This window comes from Halichoerus grypus, chromosome 12, assembly GCF_964656455.1.
Source record: "Halichoerus grypus chromosome 12, mHalGry1.hap1.1, whole genome shotgun sequence".
Lineage (NCBI taxonomy): Eukaryota > Metazoa > Chordata > Mammalia > Carnivora > Phocidae > Halichoerus > Halichoerus grypus.
This window is the reverse complement of record NC_135723.1, coordinates 65,780,294-65,796,613: the sequence shown is the minus strand read 5'-3', so window position 1 is coordinate 65,796,613 and position 16,320 is coordinate 65,780,294. Positions and strand designations below refer to the sequence as shown.

General features: G+C 34.9%; 1 protein-coding gene and 1 long non-coding RNA gene across 3 annotated transcripts in view; one reads left to right on the top strand and one right to left on the bottom strand.

The window, feature by feature from the left end:
* SEPTIN7 (septin 7) overlaps window positions 1-16,320 on the bottom strand; it is a 122,056-nt gene that overhangs the window by 7,175 nt on the left and 98,561 nt on the right. For both annotated transcript variants that reach the window (XM_036101068.2, XM_036101069.2), the window contains exons 8-9: window positions 15,274-15,325; window positions 10,376-10,501 (exon numbers count right to left, since the gene is read on the bottom strand). In XM_036101068.2, coding sequence (XP_035956961.1) covers window positions 10,376-10,501; window positions 15,274-15,325 — 178 coding nt within the window. The remainder of the gene's footprint in view (window positions 1-10,375; window positions 10,502-15,273; window positions 15,326-16,320) is intronic.
* LOC144379586 (uncharacterized) overlaps window positions 1-16,320 on the top strand; it is a 50,650-nt gene that overhangs the window by 16,836 nt on the left and 17,494 nt on the right. The gene's annotated exons all lie outside the window — the stretch shown is intronic.

Genomic DNA, 16,320 nt, shown 5'->3' with positions numbered 1-16,320 from the left:
TTTGAAAATAATTTTTCAATTCTTCTGACACCATCTTCAATGACACAGAACACAGATTTAAAGTTTTATGTATAAACGCATTAAAAATTCTTTAGAAGCTTTACAATTCATAAATATTTATAATAGAATTTCCTTCCATAAAGTTTTATATTTAAACCTGAATCTCTAACGAATAATTACTATGAAAATAGATATAAAAAACAAACTGTTAGGAGGATGTTTCTCTTAACCTAGTGCATATCAAATCTAAAGATGACACATAAAATAAACTGTAGGAGGAAAATGGAAAGGAAACATTCCCAAATTATACTAACAGAATGGAAAATGAGAAGAAATTTAATTTTGTACTTCAAACAAAATTTTAATGTGAAAAAAGGAACAGACCTAATGAAGTTAATATATGTAGAATATTTTTAGCTCTACAAATTTCTAAGTGTTACAATCTCTTCTATGACAACTACTGACATCACAATTATAAGTTAATTAACATTAATTCAAATTTATTTTAGTAACTGAATTACCATGTTCGAAATTACTACCAGTGAATCCCTAGAAAGTTTTTCATTTAGGTTTGCAGAATATTTCTAGGCCATTTACGGTAATTTCACTACTCATGAAATACATTCCACCTAACTCAAATATTTAACTGTCTTAATTTTTTGTCTTATTTTAGAAAGATGTTTGGTGATAAAACACATACACAGATGATACATGGGAGAATCAGAAGCAAATAAATATCCTGATAATTATTTTTGAAATGCCAGAAAACAGACACAAGCATAGTTAAATGCAAGTATTTTACTCTACTGACATTAAAGTCCACAGGCTCAAATCTCTGCACAATTTTGATCAAAATTTTCATGTTAAAAATACTGCAAACAAGCTTTATCTTAAGGCTAGTATACTTAAAGAGACACAAGTGAATGCCAAAGTATCAGTAACTCACTACAGTCCCAGGGAGGAAAGAACCCTTTGCTTCGTGACTGACAAACCTTTGCAATTAGTGTAAATGTTACACAACCCATATTTTGAGTATAACAGAAGACAACCACATTTCATTTAAATTACCATTTCCACCTCTGAAAACTATCCAGTACACAGGACAACTTAAGAGAGACATGTCCTCTTCTGACTTTGTTGATAAAACATGTTTATTTTGCCTCCATATCAGCAGGCTTTGACCACTGAATGGCACATTTTAAATTGGTGAATTTTATCTCAGTAATGCACTTTAAGAAATTAAATCATGGCTTACAAACAAAAACAAAATCAGGTCTTGGATTTCACCTATAACTTCTAGGGTTAGTCATTTTAATCCTGATGTGACACACTTTGATTATGGGAGACTTCTCTCCTTATGAGTCCGAGTAGTTTTTTTTTTTTAAATTGTGGCTAAGTATTTTTACAGCACTCTTCTTCCCTGTCAAGGAGGAGGACTAGAGAGCCAGATGGACTATATTAAATAAGAGCAACAGGACAGAACATTGACTACTGATTTTTCTTAGCAAAAAGGGAGGACGAAGACATGAAGTATTGCTGTGATCAAGATCTGTTTTTGCAATTAGTGTAAATTCGAATAAAATGTTAACTAAAGGATATTTCTTCACCAAAAGTAAACTTACAAACCTGCAGTATATTTTAACAATTAAGCAATTAATCAGAAGTTCTGAAAATGAAACTAAACCAAACATTAACTTAGAACAAAAACCTGCATTCAAAAAGTGAGGTCAACTGAAATAAGCTTTTAAATATAAATACCATGGGCGCCTGGGTGGCTCAGTTGGTTAAGCGACTGCCTTCGGCTCAGGTCATGATCCTGGAGTCCCGGGATCGAGTCCTGCGTCAGGCTCCCTGCTCAGCAGGGAGTGCGCTTCTCCCTCTGACCCTCCCCCCTCTCATGTGCTCTCTCTCTCATTCTCTCAAATAAATAAAATCTTTAAAAAAAAAAAAAAAAATATATATATATATATAAATATCATTATTTCATTAAAAGTTAAGGCCCTTCCTGATAACATAGGTCTCATCTTTATGGCAGGTGTTTTTTTTTTCCCCACTGAGATTTTTTATTGTTATGTTAATCACCACACATTACATCATTAGTTTTTGAGGTAGTGTTCCATGATTCATTGTTTGTGTGTAACACCCAGTGCTCCATGCAGAACGTGCCCTTTAATACCCATCACCAGGCTAACCCATCCTCCCACCCCCTCCCCTCTAGAACCCTCAGTTTGTTTTTCAGAGTCCATCGTCTCTCATTGTTCGTCTCCCCCTCCGATATCCCCCCCTTCATTCTTCCCCTCCTGCTATCTTTTTTTTTTCTTTTCTTAACATACATTGCATTATTTGTTTCAGAAGTACAGATCTGTGATTCAACAGTCTTGCACAATTCACAGCACTCACCATAGCACATATCCTCCCCAGTGTCTATCACCCAGCCACCCCATCCCTCCCACCCCAAACCCCACTCCAGCAACCCTCAGTTTGTTTCCAGAGATTAAGAATTCCTCGTATCAGTGAGGTCATATGATACATGTCTTTCTCTGATTGACTTACTTCGCTCAGCATAATACCCTCCAGTTCCATCTACGTCGTTGCAAATGGCAAGATCTCATTCCTTTTGATGGCTGCATAATAATCCATTATATATATATATATATATATATATATATATATACACCACATCTTCTTTATCCATTCATCTGTTGATGGACATCTTGGCTCTTTCCATAGTTTGGCTATTGTGGACATTGCTGCTATAAACATTGGGGTGCATGTACCCCTTCGGATCCCTACATTTGTATCTTTGGGGTAAATACCCAGTAGTGCAATTGCTGGGTCGTATGGTAGCTCTATTTTCCACTTTTTGAGGAACCTCCATACTGTTTTCCAGAGTGGCTGCACCAGCTTGCATTCCCACCAACAGTGTAGGAGGGTTCCCCTTTCTCCGCATCCCCACCAACATCTGTTGTTTCCTGACTTGTTAATTTTAGACATTCTGACTGGTGTGAGGTGGTATCTCATTGAGGTTTTGATTTGGAGTTCCCTGATATGGCAGGTGTTTTTAATAAAGGGGCTTCAGATCTCCTGGGCTGATGCCAATGAATCCCCTGAAATGACATACCAAATCTGTGTGTCCATGTAAGCATTTTTCTGGTGAGAAGGTCCAAAGCTTTTGTTAGATTTTGAAAGGGTCTATAAACCTCACTTCTCCCACCCCCCAACATGTCTTAAGACTCTAGAAAAGAAATAATCTAATAACTATTTTTTTAGTTGACAGTGTTAACTGAATATGTATGTTTAAGCAAGAGAGATTATCCAACAATATTGTTGCAATTTGAAAACATAGCTCGAAACTCTAAATATATTAAATAAATTAGAAACTAAGAGTAATTTTAAAATTTAATATATATTCTTTCTTACAATAACCTATCTATAAAATGCTCATTTAATTTTATCCTTGGGAGGAAGAAGGCAATTCATGTAAATTTAAAGAATTTATCATATAATTTGCACATGAACAGGCTACCAACTAACCAAAAGTAAACACTGTCATCTCGATTTTTATTTAAATAACTCGAGGGGGAAAATAGAAGACTCCAGACCAACAGGCTATGTTTTGAAATTTGCTTTTAAATTCAAATTTTAAATATTAAAAATCTCTACATCCTAAAACTGCTTGTCTTTGGAAAAACAAATAACCACTTACATGCCTTCAACTGTGTCATATCTAAAAGAACAAAAAACAGAGACTTGAACACTTAGAGTAAACCATACTAAAAGCAACAATTAAAGGCAAATTCAAAGATTTCACAATTAAGTAATTAAGGTATGTGCCCTAAAACATAAGTTTATGGCAAAATTTGTTAAAGCTAGTTAATTTCTTTCCAAAAATTCCGTTAGTAATTACTATACCAAATTATGAAAATAAACACACTGTGCAATTATCTTCTGACAGCCTGCTCAAATTTCTAGACCTATTTAAGTATGTGTACTTTCAAAAAAAATTTTTGCAGTATTTCATATTGAGATACTTTTAAGTTTTTCAGTCTTGTCAAAATACTGGACTCCTGACCAAATGAAATGATACTCCAGTGTTTAACAAAAATGGTCATAAATGGATTTTCTGAAGCCTCTTACCAGTAAAAATGATCTTTCAAATCTCTTTTATTTTTAAATTAGCACCTCATTGCTAGTCATCTTTATTAAAGTGATATTTAAAAATCTGTAATACAAAATTATCTTACAATGTAGAAAACGCAGGAAGAAGGGTCATTTTTTCATCACATTAAACATTTTTTTCCAAATAAAACCTTTTTACTAGATGGCTGGAAAAAGCATTTAATTATAGCCTAACTGCTTTTTAATGGAAACTCTTCTTTACACACATAGATATGCTAAAGCTTATACACTTAAACTTCTCAGAGAAATTTAAAGCAACTCAGCCAAAGAAATGAAAAGGCCTGGTGAAAGAATAAAAAGAAATGAAAAGGTATAACATAACCTGCATATATGCTAAATACACAAAGATTTAACGTAACTCCTTCTAGGCATCTCTTTAAAGGGTTATAGTTCCTGAAAACCACCAGATGACTCACCCTTTCATGTCACAAACAGCAAAATCACAGCAAGGACCACACAAGGCTGACCTAGTAAGTTCTAACTGTGGTTGTGTTACACAACCCGTATTTTGAGTATAACAGAAGACAACCACATTTCATTTAAATTACCATTTCCTGAAGAACACATTAAACAAATACATTCACATACTTTTGCTCCAATGGTCAGTAGGCCACTATGTACACAGACATGTAGCAACTTTCATACAAAAATTTTCAAAGGAATTTCATTTAGATGGATTTCAAAGAGCAATAAAAATTTCCAAAATTTCAGGAAACAATACCAACATTTCATTTTGCCAAGTGACAGCATCATAGCCAAATATAAAACAATACTCATTATCATTATATTTTCAGGAAAGGACATTTTAACAAAGAGTAAAAGATACAACTGAATAAATAATTTTTTTTAAAAACTTCGGAAGATTTCAGAAAATTGTCTTTATTTCTCGTTCAATGAAAACTTTTATGTACCAAAAGAATGCTGAGAATCAGCTTTTGGAAACCTGTATTTTTAGTCATTTCTAGGCATTTGTTATCCATAAAGTTTTCCCAAGCTTACAGATGGAGAAAGCTGTTCAAAACAGAAAAATAACATATGGGAAAGAGGTAACAGGGTATGCCCAACTTGGAACAAGATACCAACTGTCATAACTGGTGCCAATGATAGACAACAGTTCATAAAAGAGTCACCAATCAAATGTGATTTTAAGTAAAACATACAAAAGACAACCAAGGAAGAACTTGAAAAAGCAGGTTTATCAAAAATAGTAATAGGGGCGCCTGGGTGGCTCAGTTGTTAAGCGTCTGCCTTTGGCTCAGGTCATGATCCCGGGGTCCTGGGATCGAGCCCCGTATTGGGCTTCCTGCTCAGCCAGGAGCCTGCTTCTCCCTCTCCCACTCCCCCTGCTTGTGTTCCCTCTCTCGCTCTCTCTCTGTCAAATAAATAAATAAAATCTTTAAAAATAATAATAATAATAAATAGGAAGCAAGAAAGTTAACCTTCCCCTTATTGGGAATCACCTTTCTTTAAGAGATCTACCATTTGGATATTGCTAATTCTTCTTCCTTTTCCTTTACAACCCCTTGTTGAATCTTCTTTGATCTGGAACTTGACCTCCCTTTCTGTTACTTTCAATTGCCTACCACCCTCCACACTCTCCAGTCAGGGGTGAACAAGATATACACTCCCTAAGGATTTAGGAAGTATTTAAACTGGTGACTTGATACGTTCTTTGCCAGATACAGGCAATACCTGAATAGCTGCTAGGAATAGTGCCCACTTTCCCAGACTTTGGCCTTGAAGCAAATTAGTATTTGATGAGATAAGCTCAGCTCCTTTTCAGATTTTAACCACATAATCTAAACCTTGGTTTCTTCCCAGCTTTACTGAGATATAACTGACATATAATACTGTATAAATTTAAGATGTACAATGTGATGTCTAAATCTTGTTTTAGGATCTTTCCAAAATATAATTATTCTAGAACTACTAACCTAACAGAAAGGCACATTTTCAGATATACAAATAACTGAAATACAAAACCAAATATTTTTAACTACTATTCAGTATATTCTACAGTCCATCCAAAACTGCCTCAGAAAATTAAATGTAACATTCATTAATGGGGTGCCTGGGTGGCTCAGTTGTTTAAGTGTCTGACTTCAGCTCAGGTCATGATCCCAGGGTCCTGGGATCGAGTCCTGCATCAGGCTCCCTGCTCTGCAGGGAGTCTGCTTCTCCCTCTCCACCTCCTCCCACTAGTTCTCTCAATCTCTCTAATAAATAAATAAAATCTTAAAAAAAAAAGATTCGTTAACCTAGTTTACTACCTAATGCTTAAAAAAATAGCTTATATTCTAGAACTGTGATTAGCACTTTGTGGAGTATACACTGCCATACAAAGGTTAATATAACTGTATATTTTTAATAATTTGTGTATGTATAAATACTGTATGAGGGCAATGAAAAAAAACATAGGTCCATTAGCAATCAGTAGATAAATAAATGACCTTATTATCAATTTTATTTCTTCCTCAAATTGCCTGCAGATGCTATTTAGAGACCATGCAAAGTGATAAAGTGATAAAATGACCACCTTTCTTTTTTTAAGGACCAAAGAGATTGTCCAGTTCAGTGGCCTTAAACTATATCAAGTCTTCCAAGAGTTACTTGAGCCTGTATAGTTTTAAAAGAATCAATTTCCAGATACTCAACTTCCACACAAAGTCTTGCCTAAAGTGATCTGACTGAAAATTTCCAAGTTATAGATAGCCCATTTCTCACTTTACAGAAGAAAGACCTACTCCCTCTTAACCAGACCTTACCTGAAGTACACTGTGCCAGGTGTATCTGGAAGTCTGAAAACCCCCAGGTGACAGGAGAGCAATCTCTTTCAGTGATTAATCAAAGTACTATAACATAATCCCACAGATTATGTATCTGTATCTCCCAGTATTAAACATGCTTCTATTAAGGGCTAACTGTGATGTTAGGTGTTAGAAATGCAATATTTGGGTCCATGCAGGGATGCTGAGTTCAGATTCATAGTAGAGGGAGGTGGCTGGAGAAGTGCCAATTTTTGTTTAATGACTCTGCCTCTTCCATTCCAAACCCCCACAACCTTAACCTCTCCCTGTCAATATCATCAAAGGATACACTGCTATGGAGGGAAGAGTCCCTTGAGAGCAATACAACTAGAACATCACTAAGAAGCCTAAACTCATATTTGCTTGTATCACATATTTAAATAATTGCCATTCTTTTCAGTTACTCAGGGATGAATCCTTAGCTTATAGCACTTAACATCAGCTAAAGCACCATAAGTTATTGATACTGATTTAAACAACAACAAAAAATTCAGCTGAAATGCTTTCTGAAATTGCTAACATTTTCAAGATAATATAATATATAATCAATGGATAAAACTTCCAAGTGACTTCTTTCAGATTCAGTATATTATTCAATAAAGTAGTAAAAACCTAATGTAATAAATTATACCAATATCTATTCTAATCATGCCACTCTCCATTTGGTTCAATCTTTAAAAAGATACTTTTCTACTTACTATTAATATAAAATAATATACTAACTCCTAGGGCAATTTGCTTTTTTAGGAGTACATTTTTATCATTTTCATAGATAAAAGTCTGGACATGATTCATTTCATTAAGAAACAGATTTCCAGCAGTATTCTACTTTTTATGTTTTTGCCTGGGTTATATAGTTTAACTCAAGTAATCCACACTGAATTCTATTTATGCAAAAGAATTTTTAACAGCACTATAAGGTTTACGATTTTTCTCTGAATTGTCTTACCTGAATCCAACAGGAGAAATATCACAATAGCACTATTTTAAAAGCCTTATATTTGAAATGTGGAAACAATTCTTTATTTGTAGGACATGAAAAAATGTGTAGAAGAAAAAAATCAAACATTAACTGCATATATTTAATGAATAATAGGTACTGACAGTACATTTTCTTTTCACATATAAAATTATCAGTGGCTTTAACTACTCACATTTTTCTTTTAAACAGTTAAAAAGTCCATAAGCTAGTGAAATGCATTTAAAATGGATTAGGAAATTATCAACAATATTTACTACGATGGATCCTTATGTTTTTCCGCTAAAGTTGCCCGATACAAATTTTGCTTTTAAAAAGAAATAGATAAAAGTCTTTTTCTCATGCACTGAACCTTACCTCAAATAGAATCTTGTACATTAAATATAAACACATTGTTGAAATATTAACCAAATCAACTTTTAAAACAGCAGTAATAAATTCCTAAAAGTCAGTGTTTTGCAAAGCAGACACTGAATAAGGACCCTGTATCAAAACCATACAAGGTGCTTATTAAAAATACAAGCTCTCAGGTCCATCCCACATCTACTGAATCAGAATCTCTTGCCAATGATTAAACCTAGAAATTTACCTTTTTAACAATCACTCTCAGCAGACCACTAAAACCAGAAAACCTAGGAATTGATCAGTAAAGTTCCTCAAATACAAACATGTTAACAGCATACGGAGAAGTTCAAAGTTAAGTAACAATATAAGAAGAAATCTAATTCAAAGGGTCTATGACTCCAACATCATTAGAAAAACATAGAAGGAAATAAACATAGAATTAGATCTAAGATCAGTTTTAAAAGAGAGCTGCCAGTGACTGTTAATGCTTTGCTTCCTTCTGGAATTTAGGGCCATTATGGAGACATAACTAAAAAAGAAAAAAGGAACACTCTTCTTTTCCATTATAAGGAATGCTGACCACTATAAAACACAGTACTATACTGCTACTTTGCAAAACTTGCCTTTTTCATTATTTGTACAGATGATCCTTCAGGATTATCCTCTAACAGTAGATAACATCTGGCTACAAATGTACACACATTGTTAAAATGGTTTGTAAAATACTTATGATTTTCAACAGTCCCAAATAAAGGAAAAATGGGGCACAGGTACTGCTACCAAGAATTATACCAGCTAACTCACAGCCCTCCTTACACATCTCATTTTCCTACCCCATCATAAACCACCACAGCTTGAGATATATACTAGCTTAGTAGTATATAAGCTACACACTTGTCAGTCACGCACACTACTTTAACAACCAAGAGAAGAAACCCAAACTCAAGCTAATTTACTCTCTAGAAATACAGAATAGGGATGGAGAAGGTAACCAAGACTACGCTCACCTAAATATTCCTTTTGTTTGGTCCTTTCCCTTGTTTCTGTACAATGTTAGTGAAAACTCTGCTACTAAAATGGTTTATTCAAAACAGACATAATAAAAGGTAGAAGCTCTGTATTTAGTCTCCTTAAAGAGAGTACAGAATGTTTATCTTAAAAGTAAAATGGGTTAAGAGATCTTGGTCGTAACTGTCCTCTTCCCTTAAAAGAATGTATTCAGTTTCATGCACCCCTACATTTATACCAGCATTATTTACAATAGCCAAGATATGGAAGCAGCCCAAGTGTCCATCCACAGATGAATGGATAAAAAAGATACGGGAGTATATTATTCGGCCATAAAAAAAGAATGAAATTTTTGCCATTTGCAACAATAGAGATGGAGCTAGAGAGTGTAATGCTAAGCAAAATAAGTCAGTCAGAGAAAGACAAATACCACATGATGTCACTCACATGTGGAATTTAAGAAACAAATGAGAAAAGGGAAAAAGAGAAAGAGAGAGATTGAGGGAGACAAACCAAGAAACAAACTCTTAACTACAGAGAACAAACTGATGGTTACCAGAGGGGAGGTGAGTGGGGGGATGGGTGAAATTGGTGATGGGGATTAAGGAGTGCACTTGTCATGGTAAGCACCGGATGATGTATGGAATTGTTGAATCACTATATTGTACACCTGACATGAATATAACACTGTATGTTAACTAACTGGAATTAAAATAAAAACTTTTAAAACTGTATTTGCAAAAGGAGCCATCTGATTTCTAATTGGGGATCTATTAAGTGAGTGGTGTATGGACTACAAACACGACGGCAAATGACCAGAAGAGAATGTATGGCTCTTTCACTTAAGGAACAAGGTAATAAAATACTTCCTGTGACAAACAGTAAAATATAAAACTGCCAAAACAAAGCTTAACAATAATAAATTTCTGCTATTGTGCATAAAGAATATTATCCCAATTTTCTATTGAGTAGCCATGAAGAATTTGATGAAGATGAAACAATATGATTATTTACTACATAAATAATACCCTTTCTGGAGGAAACAAGGTATACTTACTTGGTAAGCTGCCCTTTATTCTTGTTATTATCAACTCCATTATAAGTCACAGCTGCCAGTTTTCTGCTTCGGTAGTTCTCATAGTGTACATTATTAGTGACATCTTTCAAGTCCTGCATGTGTGTTCTGTCATAAATAAATATCATATCAACAGTTTGCTTCTATGAAGAAAGCTTTGATGTAAATTCAAAATTTTACCAAAACAAAAATTTCTAGACTTAAAACAAGCAAAATATTCTTAAGGAAGAGCATTCCTCTGTCTTCATTTACACTCAAGGCAGAGCAAGATACAACATACTAAACTTGAAACCAGTGGATATTTAGGTTCCAAATGAGTTTAAGAGTTATAAATCTTCTCAAAGCAGTTACTAAATGATGGCATTTCCTCAGAAAAGTATTCATAGTACATAGTATATATTTTATTTTATTAGAGAAAGGAGATTAGCTCTTGCTGAAACTCATAAAACCTAAAAGAAACTGGTTGTTTTTATTATTATTTGAGTTTTTACTAAAGTAATACATATGAACACTTTAGATCACATATCAAGTTGGATTCAAACTGAGGAAAATAATTTACAGTAAATTTCTGTTTCTTCAAACTGTTCAGTGAATGTGGTATTTTGGTTAAATGAATTTTGCTCATAGTATTTCTATCATATATAAAATCAATACATATATGAAATAAACTATACATGAGACAATTTCCTCACTCCTTGATGACTCTAGAAGCTAAGGACACTCTGAGCGGCTCAATGATATCCTTTACCAAATCAGGGAAAGGACACACCTGGAGGGGCAGTACTCTGTATCGTCTGATTCTCCCTTTCCTCATATCATCCATGCCTGCCTCTGCCATCCTCCACCTCCCTTCCAGGAAACAAACAAGAAGGTGTACTGTCGGTGTTTTTTGGTTTTTGGTTTTTTTTAAGTACTTAAAGGCTGTACGCCCAATGTGGAGCCCAACACAGGGCTTGAACTCATGACCCTGAGATCAAGACCTGAGCTAAGATCAAGTCCAACACTTACCTGACTGAGCCACCCAGGCGCCCCGAGGTGTACTGTGTTTTCACTCTTCCTGATATCCAGAAAACGTTTACTATTACTTTCCCTTTGTGAACATAATGTGATTTTCAATTACTCTAATTTATCTCCTACTAATGGACATTTTCATGCAGTTCTCTGATAGTTTACTCATCCTAAGGAGTACTTTAAGTCTGGGTTTTCCCCAAGTCTCATGGTTCCTTTATGCTCTATTCCTTGATGCATTTATCTTCTCCGTGGCCATCACCATCCCTTTCCACTTCAGTCAAGTCAGGCAGCTCCTTATTCCTAACATATCCTAACTGGCTGAGACTGAATAGCTCATGCTAATTTGTCACTGACTCTTCAAACTTAAGAGTCCCACTGCTCTGAAAGCTCTCTTTCCAGCCTTGAAATCAAGTCACTCTAACCCGTGACAATTTTCTCCTTGCTTGTCATTCATTTTTTGGTACCAGTGTATGTTATGGATAACACCATACAACCTCTTCAGTTCTACTGTAAGCTCCCCTTTGTAAGAAACACTTCTGCCATCACTTCTTGTACTCTTGATACAGACAGCACGTAACAGGCCCTTAAGGGGCGCCTGGGGGGCTCAGTCGTTAAGCGTCTGCCTTCAGCTCAAGTCATGATCCCAGGGTCCTGGGATGGAGCCCCACATCGGGCTCCCTGCTCAGTGGGGAGCCTGCTTCTCCCTCTCCCTGCCGCTCTGCCTACTTGTGCCCTGTCAAATAAATTTTTTAAAAATCTTAAAAAAAAAAAAATAGGCCCTTAATGAGTAACTAAATATTAAAGCTGAGGTAAGGTAAACACTTGATTTTCTGGAATAAACTACTGTTACCACTTTCTCTAAGTAGAGAATAAAAACAAGTAACTGTGCCAATGTAAAGTAAGTGTTTTATAATTTTACATATAGATGACCTCAACACTGAATCACTGAAAAATCACTAAAGGACCTGAGGTGGATGGAGCACTTAATAGTTGAAATAAAAGATGCATGAAATAAAAATAAGCCAGACTTACTCATTGTTTAAGCAACTTTTGTTAATGCCATCTAACATTTCAGACAATGAAAGATTTTTTCCTTTTACTAAAATGACCTTCTTTATAATTACCTATTTCTGATTTTTTTTTTTTCCAGGATATAAAAGGCTCTATTTCCACTTATTTAAACATGTTCACTTTATTTTTTTTAAGATTTGACTCAATCCTCCACTCTTAAAATCAATAATTAGCAACAATTTTCTCCAGGTTCAGGAACTTACTCATCTTTTCCACTTCCCCCTGTTGATATCACAGCCCTCTCTTCTCTCCTTTTGTTTTCTTTCTCTATTTGATTTCTACACTGTCCATCACCACACCTTGAAAATATCTGTATCAAGTTTTCTTCCTTTCCATTGTCTTCCTTGGTTTGTCTGCAACAGCCAGTTCTCTTAATGAGCAAAATGACACTTCTTTGAACTTGGGTCTTTCATAGAAGCAACAATATTCCTAACTTTAATCTGCAAGATTTCAATTACTTAGAATTTATAGACATCTGGAATATTGGTGTTGCTATTTCCTTCCTTTCAGTATTTATTAAATATCTACTAGGTGCCTTTAAAGACATGAACTACATTAAATATATATCTTTCTTACCTCTACTCCAAAGTTACAAGGAAAAGTAATAAAATATTCTTAAGCTTTTCATTTTTTTTAAGATTTTATTTATTTATCTGAGAGAGAGTGAGAGATAGAGAGAAAGGGGGAGGAGGGGGAGAGGGAGAAGCAGACTCCCCACCGAGCAGGGAGCCCGATGTGGGACTATATCCCAGGACCCTGGGATCATAACCTGAGCCAAAGGCAGACGCCCAACCAACTGAGCCACCTAGGTGCCCCAAGCTTTTCATTTTCAGACTATAATACTCTTCAAGGATGTTTTACACACTTAAATGTAAAAACTGTAAATGAAAACTTGTGAGAAGAAGCAAAGTAAAACCATCTCGCAAAAGTGAACATTTATGCTTTAGGAAAGAAAAACAAATGTGCTGCAGCAAATTGAACAAATAAATTTCTCATTAAGTAAAATCACCTAACCATCTACCTTCAGGAGCTGAAAAGCAAGGTCTTCATCCTACTCATTGATAAAAATATTAAACAGGACCACTCCCAATCTCACAATCATCACTGAATGACTGTATTTATCCTAATCTATGTTAAGACATCTATTTCTATGAATCCTTTCTTACCTGACCCACTCCATGAAATATACCACTTACTCTGAATTCCTTTAATACATCTACGTATTCGTTTCGTGGCACATATCTGCTTTATATTATGTAACTTCAGAATTTTTTTTGTATTTTCATACATGTATGACTGTCTTGCAGCTTTCCTATGCTTAATCTTCCTGCAGGAATGGTCCATTTGTTCTGTAATCCTTTTATACTAGTGAGTCCTACTCACCAGCTGCCAGGCTATGCACCTTCAAATGTTCAAAGTCTAGCTTCTGGCTCAGTAACTAGCCTTCCCTTCTACAGTATTTTAGCTATGCAGGCAGTTATTGATTGCATATTTAAAAAATACACAAGATGAAGTTATAGAATACCACTGTGTCAAGCACTGGGCAAGTTGCATAGGGGATTTAAAATTGAGGAAAAGAATAAAATCAGAGAGAATGCACTGACAATATTTATAAAAACATTCCCTACATATATACTGTTGTAAGCAATTATTAGTTCTTTTGAAGTCACATCTTAAGAATGGAAGAGAAAGGGAACAGTTCATAAGAGAAACTGAAATGCTATATTCTCAAAGCTGAGACAAATGACCCCCCACTCTCATATGCATCTGTTCTCTCATGGTGTGAGGCCTGGCAACCCCAACTGCTGAATCAACCCTATCATCTCCTTCCTACCAAAAACACCCAGTTATAAGCTTCTCTAAGAAAGACTAATAACATGGCAATCTCTTTGATTTCAAAATTTACTCTGATATTTAGTGTACTTCTTGATGTAGCAGTCTGACTCACTTAAATTTCCCCCCTCACTCGTAAGAATAACCTTATTGTTCCATGACTTCCAATTATCATCAATATGCATGTTAATAGTTCTATGTAGATAAAGATACTCCTGTGTATTGGGAAACTGGAGGTTGAAGGGAATATGCGGTGAGGGCCTGGAGAAGCAAGCAAGATGGAGGTGGAGAGAAGTGGGGAAACGGTTATGAGGTGGCAAGAGGATGGAATTTATCTCAACATGAAAACACTGAAGCTCATTTTGATGCCCTGTTTCCTGCCCAGTAATGTCTCTGGCTTCCTCTTTGCTGTTTCTTTTTTAATTCAAGTCCCAGTCCTCTAATCAGGATTAGCTCAATGTCCTACTCTCACAGGCTTTACTTCTCTTTCATCAGCTGCACAAGGTACAATTTAGGAGTAATGTTTTCTCACCTAGGAGGAAGATCAGTTTTGTTCACTGTGTTCCAGTACAAAAAATGCCCCACTCACCAGCTGCCAGGCTGTGTACCTTTTAACATTCAAAGTCTAGCTTTTGACTCAAAACCTAGCCTTCCCTTCCACAGTTTTCCCAAGTTTTTCACATGAAAGAGCAAAAGCCTCTTCCTTTCCTTATCTCGTTTACTATTAACAATAAAGAGACTCATTTTCCCATACATGTCTAGCAACACAGCTTATTTTGTATTTTTGCTAACAAGTTTAAAACCTTGGCAAAATAATCCAAGTTGTTTCCAAGCAGTGCTTACTTAGTGCTAGAATGAAAATATCAATTTAAATTAACTATATTTATAGAAGTCAAAAACTAAATCTAATTCTAACTTTATTCTGAGAAAGAAAAACACTTATTTTCATCATTGCTCAAACTTACCTTATCAACATATTTCTTAGAATTGTAAAATCACAATGTTCACCATTTTCAACTATTTAAAAAAAAAACACACACATACATTATTTCTACTAAGCCAAGTCTTTTCAAAGGAAATTTCATGGAATATTGGGGGGGGGGGTAACAATGAGAGAATATGCAAAATTTCATTAACTTTTCACTACTTTTCATTAGATCAAAACTTTTCATTACAGTTTAAACACTAACACAGTACTTAATTTAAGGGCATGCCAAACAAGTGTACTATAGTATTATTTATTGTAGTATAATCCTCAATGATAAAATATATAAACCTAATAAATGAGCTCTCCAGAAACAAACAATTTTGAAATTCTGAAAGGGGAGACTGTGTATTCATTTGTAAGACACTATATTTATTCCCTAATAAAATGTATTTTAAAAGCTTAGTGCTGGGGTGAGGGGGAATCACTTCAGAAAAGCCTCCTTAAGGTGGCCAAAATAAAAACATGAGTCAAGAACTTTAAAGGTTCTTTATTTTTAAAAAATGAATCACTAATAAGAACATTCTGGTTTGGGGGGGGTACTAAAACTAGAGAAACAAAGCAATTTCATCACATATTTCCAAGGAATGTAAAAGTTCTAAAGCCTCAGCTCAGCAACTGAAGGTGACCAGGGGATGACAGAGAGCTGGGAACGAGTACAGTCTCTCACTGATAGGGAAAACTGCTGATAAGGACAGTAACTTGGAACAATCTGCTAAAAATTATAGAATTTTTCAAACTAATAACAAGTAGATAAAACAATCATGATTCAATCTTGATTCCAAGTTACCATAACACAGAAGATTAAATATTAGGTCAAACCCAATACAATAAACACAAATTTGGGGAAACATGTCTATTGCCAAGAAGACTTCTGAGGTTTGGTGCTATAAACTAAGATTTTACTGGTATTTGAAACTCTTTAAAAAATTAGTACAGTATCTCTTAACAGTGATTTTTTTTTTTTTTTACTCTAAAGATGTGATGCCAAGAAAAGATGACTTTTATCCCAAGGAAAGGATATTAT